Source organism: Anabrus simplex, chromosome 14 (genome assembly GCF_040414725.1).
Source record: "Anabrus simplex isolate iqAnaSimp1 chromosome 14, ASM4041472v1, whole genome shotgun sequence".
In the NCBI taxonomy this organism is placed as follows: Eukaryota; Metazoa; Arthropoda; class Insecta; order Orthoptera; family Tettigoniidae; genus Anabrus; species Anabrus simplex.
The window spans coordinates 55,420,031-55,432,043 of record NC_090278.1 but is presented as its reverse complement, the minus strand read 5'-3'; the positions used below and the strand labels follow the sequence as shown (position 1 = coordinate 55,432,043).

The following is a 12,013-nucleotide window of genomic DNA, read 5'->3' as shown; positions in this document are numbered from 1 at the left end:
CACCAGCTCCCATCACACACGTCCTCCATAATTCATCCTCAGTCAGGAAAAAAACCACTAATTACTCTTTGAGAAGCGGAAACGCAAGTAATCAGATGTGCCACAATCTTCTTTTTTAAACCAGCTTACTTAATTTCACTGTATTTTTACGTACGTCATACGATCTGATATTCCACCTAGTTTTAACTCTCTTGGTGCCAGGTGGTAGTGCTAGCACCCACCCTTTAAATTGCCAGAGCCGATCTGGTCGGCCTTTAACAATTCAGTCGGAAGTTGCCAGAGCCGATTACGTCGGCCGGCTTAAAATTCTGCGATATACATAATTTTGAGGCATCCTATAGTGACGTGCATACTTTTGTTACAACCTGTAGTAAAGGGGCTACACGTTATTGTGTGCCTGGCCTTGCTTTGGCAGTTCTAAGAGGGTGTTATACCCTTCACAAGAGTCATTTCCTGTGTTTACAAATACCGCTAACCGGTCAGTTAGAGATTGCTCCTTGCAGTGAGTGGATTTGTGATAGGAAAATGGCATGTTGTTCACGTGATATTTTCTCAGCAGGTATTGATGACAATAAATTAACGCAGTATTTGGAACAGTGCGAAGTTAACGCGGATGATTTATCGGATAGCGGTAGGGAATTTAGTTCAGAGAGTAGCGACACGTCCGCAGAATCACCGCAGGTAAAGAAGAGACGTTTAATTGTGTCTAACAGCACTAAAGCTACTCTGGATATGGTGGTAGATGAAACTAGTGATAACGAATATGATGATGATGTCTCTGGAGAACATTTTGTGGAAATTTGTCCCAATGAACCCGACAACATTTCTCAACCTCCTGTCTCCTTCAAAGAACTTCTTGGGCCTAATCATGCCCCACCGTCTGATTCTCCGCCCATATCATACTTCAATTTCCTTTTCATTTACTCTCTGCTAACCATTATAGTCACATATAGTCCTCTATCATTACCTAAATGTCGGTCTCCGCGGGCCAAGTGTAGTGTGCCTGCCTCTCACCCGGAGGTCATGGGTTCGGTTCCCGCCCAGGTCAAGAATTCTCGCCTAGTGCTGAGGGTTGGTTCGAGGTTCACTCAATCTAAGTGACCCTAAGTGATTGCAATTGAGGAGATATCTGAGGGTGAGAGGGCGACCCCGGTCTGGAAAACCAAGAATAATTACTGAGAGGTTCCATCCACTGACCATGATTCACCTCGTAAACTGCAGGTACCGAACTGAGCAACGGTCGCTTAGTAGGTCAAAGCAAATCACGGCTTTAGTGCCACACATTTCTTAATTTCGTAAATTCTGTTGAATTGTAAAAGTATTTTTCTTATATATACTACAAGCGAAAACGAGAAACTATTTTTTATGAAAACAAAAAAGTATAATATCAACAACTAATTTTTTACTTATTTAATAATTCAGAATTATTATTCGAATACTGCTTTGTCCGCATGTAGAAAATTTGTTGTCAGTATTTGCCAAACATCGATACATACACGCGAATTTTATCGGTGAGTAAAATTGTCTTGTTTTTACTAGTGGCATATGTGGGAATTTTTATTTTTTACGTTTTTATTTTTCTCGTTCAAATTAGTTATTCTATAGAATTGTATTTAGAAATACATTATACATAATTATGTATATTCTTTTGTATTGTAAATTATTTTTTCAAAGTAGATATTGAGAGAGAAGTTGCGAAAATATTTTTCTCTTCCTAAAAATAAACGCTATTGATAACTATAAATCAACAATAAAACGTTTTTGACTCTTTATATCACTCCAAACCAGTTTCTTATTCTACGTAGTCGATATGTAGAAAATTTCATGCCGGTACTTACACCGGTAGATATACGTGAATTTTAAAATACATGTATTTCCACTGAAAACAGCCTGGCACATTACAGCAGTAGAGTGGAGGCGGAGCTCTGGCCTCTTCCAGCTGATAGGGAGCGGCCGACCAGATCGGCTCTTGGCTCCAAGAGGGTTAATAAGAAATGTCAACTTTGCACTAATATGACTTTTTTTTTTTTTTACATCTTCTCTCTGGACTCCCTACACATGCTCGTTGATCGTCTTTTTTCTGTTACAAATAACATTATACACTTCATTATCAGCTTTTGCCGACGCACCTGATTGCTGCATATCAACGGCACACTCAAGAAGAATTTTAACAACAAGCTTTACTATATCGTTCTCATGTGTGTGAATTTAAGTTTTTTCGTCAACAGGTTTTGAATGTTTGTACTTGGAACAATCTGGAACATCCTCGCTATTTTGATTGACGTGTTCGACAACCAATTTATTTTATTGTGTTTGTTCTGTCCTTGTCCTTTTTTAAGCTTTTTCTTGAATATCTTACGGCTGATGATGTCTACAAGTTAGACGAAACATGTCCCGTATTATTTAATAATGTTGTTTAAATAAATAAACAATAAAATTATGGTATTGTAAAGGTGGAATATTGACTTAACCTTAAAGTATACGTACGACAATGCGGACTTTACGATGAAATTTATTTTATGTAATCAATGACTTACTGCAATTACGAGTTTTCACAATGGACATAGTAAAGCGTATCAGGATACCTGAATGGTTCTGATTCTTGTGGATTTGACATCATATATTCAGTTTTCTTTTTATTGATTGATTTTAATAATAATACTGTATTATTAATTCTATACTGACTGTATCTGGTTATATCCTTTGTGTATGTCCCTGTCCTCAATCCTAACTTTGAGAACCTCTCCTTTAAATTTTAAGCTATGATATTTATACTTCTATAAAGCAGCCAAGTAAGTCTAACTCTTTGCCATTCTAGATCATCATGATGATGGTGGGCTGCATCGTGCTGGCGGTGGTCGTCAACTACCTCTTTGTACTTCCCGTACTCTTACTGAGTGTGGCATTCTGGTTTCTTCGCCGTGTCTACCTCAAGACTTCCAAGAATATCAAAAGGGTTGAAGGCATCAGTGAGTACTAGAACAGCCCAAACAAACCTTTTTAACACAGATGTGTTTTTTAAAAACAAATTGAAAGTAATTAGGCCTTCCGCACATGGAGCTTCACGCAAGCTGCGCGACACGGGAGCGAATTGATAGCTACGTGAACGTTGGCTACAGGCATGCTACTTTTACAGCGTGCATCCACCAACGGAGCGACACAACCTGGTAAGAGATCGGGGGATTTGTGTATTTCCGTGTTGTAATTTGTGTACTTTCTACAGTGTTGTTCTGGTTTCTTGATCATGTCCAGTACATCATGTGATGAAGAAGATATTGTTTTCTACTATTATTACACTGCACTACGGCGGAGGCAAAGGAAATCAAGAAACTACTGGGTTCACCACTACTTAGAATTGAATGTATATCATCGGCTATTCGTAGCAGCAAAAGAACTGCCTTTAGTAAGTATGACGTGTTTTACAGAAAGTCCAAGCAATATGCATATTTTAAAAAACAAAATTTCCATGTTTCACTTCTGTACAAAATGTCCCTCTTCTTAACTTCCTCGACGAACCATACTTCCATAGTGCCTGATGTAAGGCTTGACCCCAACGAGCTGGAATAACATTATATGACCAGGTGACATGCAGATTGTATTTGCAACATTTTTTGCCATTCGAGACGTGAAAACTGAAAACATAGCGGATATAGATTCAATTAGCTTCCGCCTCTCTATGTTATTCTAGCTCGTTGCTTGACCTAGAACACGACAATTAAGCGGAGCGGATTCGTCGCTTCAAGCTTGCGACTTGCACTGCATGTAGCTTGTGACACGCATGCTCTGCTTCGCCTCCTCGTCCCCTCCTAACCGCGTGCGTGAAACTCCATCGACGGATCCCCGATCCCTAAAAGAGGAAGTGTCGACCGAGCTACAAAGTCCGCTTGCGTGAAGCTCCTCGTGCAGAAGGCCTTATTGTTCCACCTTATCGATACAATATGTTGTGTGCCTCAAGCAAGTTCACAAATTAGTAGCAGTGCATGTTTCGTTGCGTATTACAAACATCATCAGCTACAGATATCTTTGTTTAGGTAAAATTAACATCAAGGGGCCTACCCAAGGTTTAACGTCCTTATCCAATGGATGAATCACCATCAACAGTATCATATGCCCTCACTCCATATGAACACTGCAGAGAGGTTTGGAATTTAATCCAAGCTTTTGGTATGCATTATTCTTCTTCTTCTACTACTACTTTTTCTTGTTATTAAGATGTCGTCTCCATACGGAGGTTGGCAATCCACGTAGCCAGCTTCGATCTTGACAATGCAGCATGAAAACTTCTTCTGATGTACATCTGTGCCATCTTCAAATGTCCTTTAGCCATGAGTTTCTCCGTTTACCAACGGACCATTTCCCTTGTATCTTTCCTTCAATAATTAACTTAGCTGTAACAATTCATACCGCTCGCCCCTCATAACATGCCCTAAGTACTGTGTGTTTTCCTTTTTTTCATAATAAGTAACAGTTCTTTTTGCTTTTTCATCCGATGAAGGACCTCGACAAGTGAAATTTTCAGCATCCAAGGTATGCACAAGAGACAGCGATACAGATACATTTCAAAGGCATCTGTACATTTTTCACTGCTTGGATCCAGGGTCCAGCTTTCACATCCATATAGGAGAATAGGGAATATGTAGCAGCGGATCATTACAAAGAATTTCTTCATGATAATGAATTGTTTCCTGGCCTGCTCAATTATATTTCTCGTTTGGAATTGCATTAGTCGTTCAGCATGAAGGAGGATACTTGCTCTACTATATGACCTTACATTGTGAGATTTGCTCATCTTGACTGGTTAGAAAACACCATCATTTTTTTGTTTTGGATGTGTTAACATATATGCCAAATTCTTCACTATGCTGAACTACACGATTTATTATGCTCTGGAGGGTGGGTGAATCATCTGCTATGACAACAGTGTCATCTGCATACCTGATATTAATAGTTTTGTTCATGTAGCAAATCTGAGATAGTTTGTGATTTATACAAGAGCGCATGCATGGATTAGGAACTTTGGAAACGGTTTCCTATTCTCTCCTGCACTTAGTGGTTAATAGAGCAAACGCCTGAAAAGCCATACATCTAATTGTTGATCTGATGATAGTAGTAAATATTGCTGTTAGATGTTAGCACCATTCCCAATTAATTTCTGTTGGATTTGATGTAATATTAAAGTCTTTGGATTTGATTGGTTTTTATTTTATTTTTAGAAGTTGTTTTACATCGCACCGACATAGCTGTCTTATGAGGACGGCGACAATGGGATAAGAAAGGAGTGGGAAGGAAGTGGCCGTGGCCTTAATTAAGATACAGCTCCAGCATTTGCCTGGTGTGAAAATGGGAAACCACGAAAAACCATCCTCAGGGCTGCCGACAGTGGGGTTCGAACCCACTATCTCCCGAATACTGGGTACTGGCCTCACTTAGGTGACTGCAGCTATTGAGCTTTGTGTTGATTGATTGAGGTTGTGTTCTACTGAACATTATATTTTATCATAAATATTGCAAGCTATGAATAAAACGACTTATTTTGAAGTCTATGTTTTGTCATTTCTATGGATTTGCACAGGATAGTATTAATAGCTCAATCAGTGACAATATTACGATGCGAGGATGAATGAATATTTATTTATAATACAATACGATCATTTTCATACTTTGTCCTTGCTCTGTCAGATTGATATCATCAAATCAATCTAGATTGTCTTCATAAGTTGAAGATTCACTGGAGTCACTTGTAAAACATGTCTGACATCTGAAAATATAGATGTTTTTATATCGTCAATGATCTGTGATATTTGTGATTAGTTACCACCCTACTAGTAAGCATAGACTGATAGATCATTAAAATGTATCTAGTTTATCTACAATACCTGGACTTACTTACATTGACAGTTCACATGTGTTTTATCATGATATTGTTTTTAATTAAGGATATGTACTAGGTGCAAATTAACCATTCATATAGGTTCATTAAATAGAACGCGTGATTGCTACATTTAATTAAGAATACCGCCATGAAGGAATGCTATTTTGAAGAAAGACATGTATCTGTTTTTTATGTGCTATGTGTGACGGGCTGATGCGCGTGCCTCATTTAAAAATCCAGAAACAATCCTCAAATTCTGTTGACTGTTGTCAAACTGTACGAAACTGGAATCCATGCCTGCAAGAACAGCAGACTAGCAGTCAGAATACCACATTCTCGCTGCACGAACACTTAAAATACAGCGAAGTACATGTGTGCATGCGCCGGACAGTTTGGGATAGTTTCGTATTGCTGCATGAACAAAGCTATTAACTAGTGATTAGAAATTGTATACCATCACCTCTCCTACCCTGCTGGCAACATTCTTAAGGTGAATATTATTTTAGGATAACAGGACTCAAACTGGCTAACCATGGTGATTTGATTTTTAGAAATTTCATGATCCGTATTGATGTGGGATTTCAATTATTGTAACCATGGTGATGGTACTTTAAAGTACTTTAATTTGTGTCTAGATTTATAAAACTAATGTTATGTGTGTGATATTATTTTTCTAGCCAAGAGCCCAGTATTCACGCATCTCCATGCCACACTTCAGGGACTTGCCACCATCAGAGCTTATGGAGCGCAGGGCATCTTACGAGATGAATTTGACAAGCATCAGGTAATTATATTGTGTCAAAACCAAGCATCTACATCATCATGCGTTTATAGTCCCGATTCTTAAGTTTGGATTCACAATTAAGTATTTATTTTCCACCTAGTCGATACAATGATTGCTTAAGGCAATTTTTAATGGTCAAAAGTGGTACATGTTTCGTATATTATCAACATCTTCAGCCACATAACACTGTTTAGATGAAAAATGTATAAAATTGACAAAGTAATGCTTTAGAGGAAGTGTCCTTAAAATTAACATAAGATTGACAAGATTAAAACAAACAAATAACTCAAGAGAAAATATATAAATTATTTCTACAATAGAAAGCAGTCGTCAAGGAAACACTTGTACAATATTCCATAGAGAAATTGTCCTAATAAATATTCTTTTCTTAATAATTCATGAAAAAAGATCAATTTATAAATTAAAAATTATACAATTTATAAGTAATTATCGAAATGAAGAAATCCTGATATCAAAGTGCGGCTCTTATTATTAATGTAGATGAAGATACAGTATAACTAATTCCTAGTTGTCAAATCTTATTAAGCCTGCTTTCCTTTGGAACAGTAACTCCTGTCATTCTTTCACAGTTTTGCGCCGGGTGTAATATTGATGATGCGTTCTTCCTTGCTCTTGCACCTGAGGAGGTGGAGGAGCGGGGGATATAGGTGTGTCAAGAACTTCCTTGCTGTCACCTATAGCTTCAACTGAGGAGGAATAAGTTGTAGGGCTATCTGTAGGAGGAGAAATTCCAATTCTTTTTTCGTGATCCTTCTCAAGCATTTTCAAATATACTAGAATTTGATAATATAATGGATTCTTATATTCTACAGCCTCATTAAGGTTATCATTTTTCTTTACAAGTTGGTCTTAAGTTTGGATGCGAAGTTTGCAGATTCAATTCTAGCAGATTTTTTTTTTTTTTTTTTTTTTTTGAAGTTGAGTGAAAGGTTGATTTAGTATTCCATGTTGCATTATATGGCATGTAAAATATATCTGGTGGTACATTTACTATCTATGACAAAATTAATTATAACTAAGCAATTGAGTTCAAGTGGGTGGACATTACAGCAGGTGAGATTAATTTAGTTATTATCGTTTAGACTTTCACAGCCCATGTAACTATTCATGATGTAGTATTTTGGGATTATGCCATGTAATAAAGTATGTAAACACACTCAGTATGTGTTTTGAAAGGTACCTTACCTTTCTTCATCAGGAGAAAACAGAAAACGGAAACACAACGCAGAAATGGTTGCTAAGAGAAAGCAACAAGGAACTTCCTTTCTGTTGGTCGCCCGCTGCAAAATCGCAGGAATTCATTTGAAGTGTATGGGGAGGTAGAACTTAAAATAAGATTTAGCTTCTGAAGAGACTTTTTTCTTGGGACTGACAAAGGGACTGTCAACTTGAATACAATTCTTGGCAGCCGATATATAAAGTAGATTGTACGTGGATTTTATATATATAATCGTCACGTTAATTCAAATAAGTTTTCAGCAATTATGAGATAGGAAAAGGCAAGTGGTTGTGATGGTGGTGATTATTGTTTGAAGAGGAGGACTGGAGATGAAGAGCCTTGATCATAATAACCCTAGTATTTGTCTGGTGTAAAAATAGGGAAACTACAGAAAACAATCTTCAGGGCTGCCGATGATGCGTTTCGAACCTATGATCTCCAGAATGCAAGCTACATCTACTGTATTTGGCCCATACAGCACATTCGGTTACACATTACTGTTGTTTCATCTTCCCTTCATCAAAGCTATTTACAAGCAGATTACACTCACCGTAACAACACTATAATCAAAGCTACATTTCCCTGTGAGGTGGCGTGTCGCTTTAGTATGAGATTTAATTTCCACCGAAAGCGATATTCTTATCTGTGGGCAAGTCATGTTCATGCTTAGCCATATTTGAGTAATGTGTAGGAAGACAAACAACTGACTGGCGTTCGGTGCGTGCACCGACGAATTTCATTGGTTGTGACAAGCAAAGAGTTGCATGAAAGATACTTCTATCTCCATTTTCAAACCAATATTGAAACCTTAAATGAAGTCTAGTTAAACACCGGCTGAACATTGTTTATGTAATGGAAGATCGTGTTCGATTTAGATGTTGTTTAGGTAGACTTGTCAAAGGCTTAAAACTAGTCATCTTTTCTGCAATCGGCCCTAAATGGTGCCCTAAGATGTAATAGGGACACCATTTTAGCCCCATGCTAGGGACAAAGAATGGCAACAGTAAACCATCACTTTCTGATGGTTCTGGTAATAGGTAGCCATGATTCACTAATGTTGTAGCCTGTATGTGTTTACATATTTCAGCCACCTCCCTGATGGTCAGGGGTGATATTGTTTTATAAGAACATCCACCTCTTGGAACGTAACATCATGACCAGGTGTTAAAGTATGATCAGTAGCAGCTGATTTATCAGGTTAGATGAGTCTGATACACCTATTATGTTCCGTAATGTGAGTAGATATCGTTCTCGATATCTGCCCAGTATGAACCTTGCCACAAGTACAGAGAACTCTGTAGATACCCGGTTGTTACAATTTAGGCAAACTCTCCTTAGTTGGGGACAGGAGTTGCCTAATCTTAACTGAAGAGGTAACTAACAATTTGAGAACCACCTTTGAGAGCAACGGTTATAGCAAAGCTTCGATCTCTATGGTTCTGAAACTGACACATAAGCAGACTTCTGTTGAGCAAAAAGATGTAAGAGGAACTGCTTACCTACCTTACATACCAACTTGTGAAAATTCAAATTTATAATTCCACCTTTACAATACTGTAATTGTCTTTATTAATAAGACTACATTAAACTATATTGGTGATACATGTTTCATCCTCTTATGGGACATCTTCAATCACACATAAACTCATTGGAAATATGGTAAGGACACATTAAAATTAGTGAATAAAAAGTCTATGAATTTTGTGACATGGCGTGTTAAGCAAGGCCAAGGCAGGCATTTATACAAGTGGAGGCACATGCTTCCCCAAGTGCACCGTCACTGCATTGTTCTACATAAGAGGCTGGCTTGCAGTGGTGTCTCAATGGCAGCACTAGCTGCCAGCATCTTGGAAAGGTGTAGCAATCCAACTGATGAGCCCACTGCTACACTGGGGCGAAATGCTGGTAATTTTACGATTGACAAAGCCTAAAGAGCTTAAATGCTTTTAACATTTGCAATCGATGAAATGAAATTATGGTTTCCTTCTAGGAACTTTATTTTGGATATATTAATCTTGTTCCAAACGATGCACTCAGTAGAACCAATTAAAGACTGGCTTGCAAAACAGCAGACCCTACTTCATTGCAGGTTAAATGCTAAGAAGATACTTGCTGTGGTAACCAAATTACAACCACAAATGTAACAACCTGTACTCGGCAGACCTATCTCATCATCGAAGGTGAACTGGTTGATAGGTTGCAAGTGCCGCAGTTTATTTTTCATGAGTTTACAGTCGCTGGATGTGTTACTGCTTACCTCCCAAAATAAATTAGATTCCTCAAGAGCTAATTTCCTAATCTGATAATAAAATTTAAAAAAAGAAAAGCTCATGGCACTAGAGCCCTGGTGGGCATTGGTCTACCAAGTGACCGCTGCACAAAGGTCTGCAGATTACGAGATGACACATTGTCAGTGCGATGGATCCTCTTGGTCGTTATTCTTGGTTTTCTAGACCGGGATCATCACCTCACCATCAGATCGCTCCTCAGTTGTAATCACATAGGCTGAGTGGACCTTGAACCAACCCTCAGGACCAAGTAAAAATCTCTGACCTGGCCAAAAATCAAACCTGGGACCTCCAGGTGAGACGCAGGCACGCTACCCCTAGACTGCGGGGCCAGAGAAAATAATAATAATAGAGTGTGATCTCCGGAGAGGCCTGGTGCAGGTCTTTTGAGTTGATGCGTGATAAGCAACCTGCACATCTTTGAGGATGGGACCCTAACACTGAAGATAGCGCTCACACCCAGCCCCTGAACCATCGGAATGAACCTTTTTGATGCCAGGCAGTAATGTATTGGTTGCGCTAAGAATGCCAAGACCGGCCAAGTTGGCTGTGTGGTTAGAGGCCTGCAGCTGTGAGCTTGCATCCGGGAGATAGTGGGTTCGAGCCCCACTGTTGGCAGCCCTGAAGATGGTTTTCCGTGGTTTCTAATTTTCACACCAGGCAAATGCTGGGGCTGTTCCTTAATTCCGATTCCTTGCTACTCCTAGGCCTTTCCTATCCCATCGTCGCCATAAGACCTATCTGTGTCGGTGCGATGTAAAGCAAGTTGTAAAAATAAAAAAATAAAAAAGAATAATACTTTTAAAGAAAATGCACTCACCAAGGAAAAACATTCTCCTCCTTACATTGTTGGAGTTAAATCCCTGTCCTTTTTTTCTCCATAGCTCACAGGTGAATATAGAACGTGAGTGTGACTATAATTGCAATAAAGTTTCAGTGTAAAAAGAAATTTATTATTTTTTGAAAAATAATTGTTTCCAAATTTGACCTAACTTTTACATATTTATAGTGTATTTTTATCATGGGTATGATACCTTTGTGAGAATATTCAGCTAATTTTGAATAAAAAAAACTAATGTTTCATGCAATTTTGATATTACTTTTTGAAAATTACAAATTTTTACAAAATAATGCACACACAGGTTAAATATACAATAACCTCTTCAGTACTTAGAACACTTGTCAGTTCGATAAATTATTCTCTAATAAATCACTCAATGTTAAAATATTGCATTTTTTAATCATCTTTCATACATATATAATCTGCGCACTTTTTATCGATAGATTTGTGAACGGGTTTGAGGAGTAAGGAAGGAGCAATTCCAGTTCCAGTAGTACTTCCAACTGAATGGAAATAAAATCTGAATTGAATCGATAATATGATCGATCGATATGAAATTTGCTAAACCTTTGTTATCTTAAGCCAACAACTGTGTCACACACACATTATATAACATTATATAACATTATATAACATTATATAACATTTCTCGATGCGAATCTTATTCCTAGAGTGAATTCTGTAGTTTGGCATTGCTGTGTAAATAACAACAGTACTAGTACGTAAAGTATACGCCAGATGTCGCACAGCAATGCATAAGCGATTCATAGTTTGTGTTTCAAAGGTTGCCAGTACGAATCTCGAAGATTGCCGAGGTCAACCAATTCAGCACTAAGGTGTAAATTTATCCAGAAAAGGTGCGCAGATAATACTTATCCATCCTTACACTATTGCAGGTAAATAAATACACGTATAAACAAGCAAGGTAACAAGCGACGCGAAGCGGCAGAATGCAGGGCCACCACGCACAAAACTTACAATGCATTAA

The 12,013-nt window shown here is 38.1% G+C and overlaps 1 protein-coding gene across 1 annotated transcript in view; it reads left to right on the top strand.

Moving 5' to 3' along the window:
* LOC137502985 (ATP-binding cassette subfamily C member 4-like) overlaps positions 1 to 12,013 on the top strand; it is a 183,546-nt gene that overhangs the window by 106,111 nt on the left and 65,422 nt on the right. Inside the window, exons 16-17 of the mRNA XM_068230280.1 lie at positions 2,819 to 2,969; positions 6,550 to 6,656. Coding sequence (XP_068086381.1) covers positions 2,819 to 2,969; positions 6,550 to 6,656 — 258 coding nt within the window. The remainder of the gene's footprint in view (positions 1 to 2,818; positions 2,970 to 6,549; positions 6,657 to 12,013) is intronic.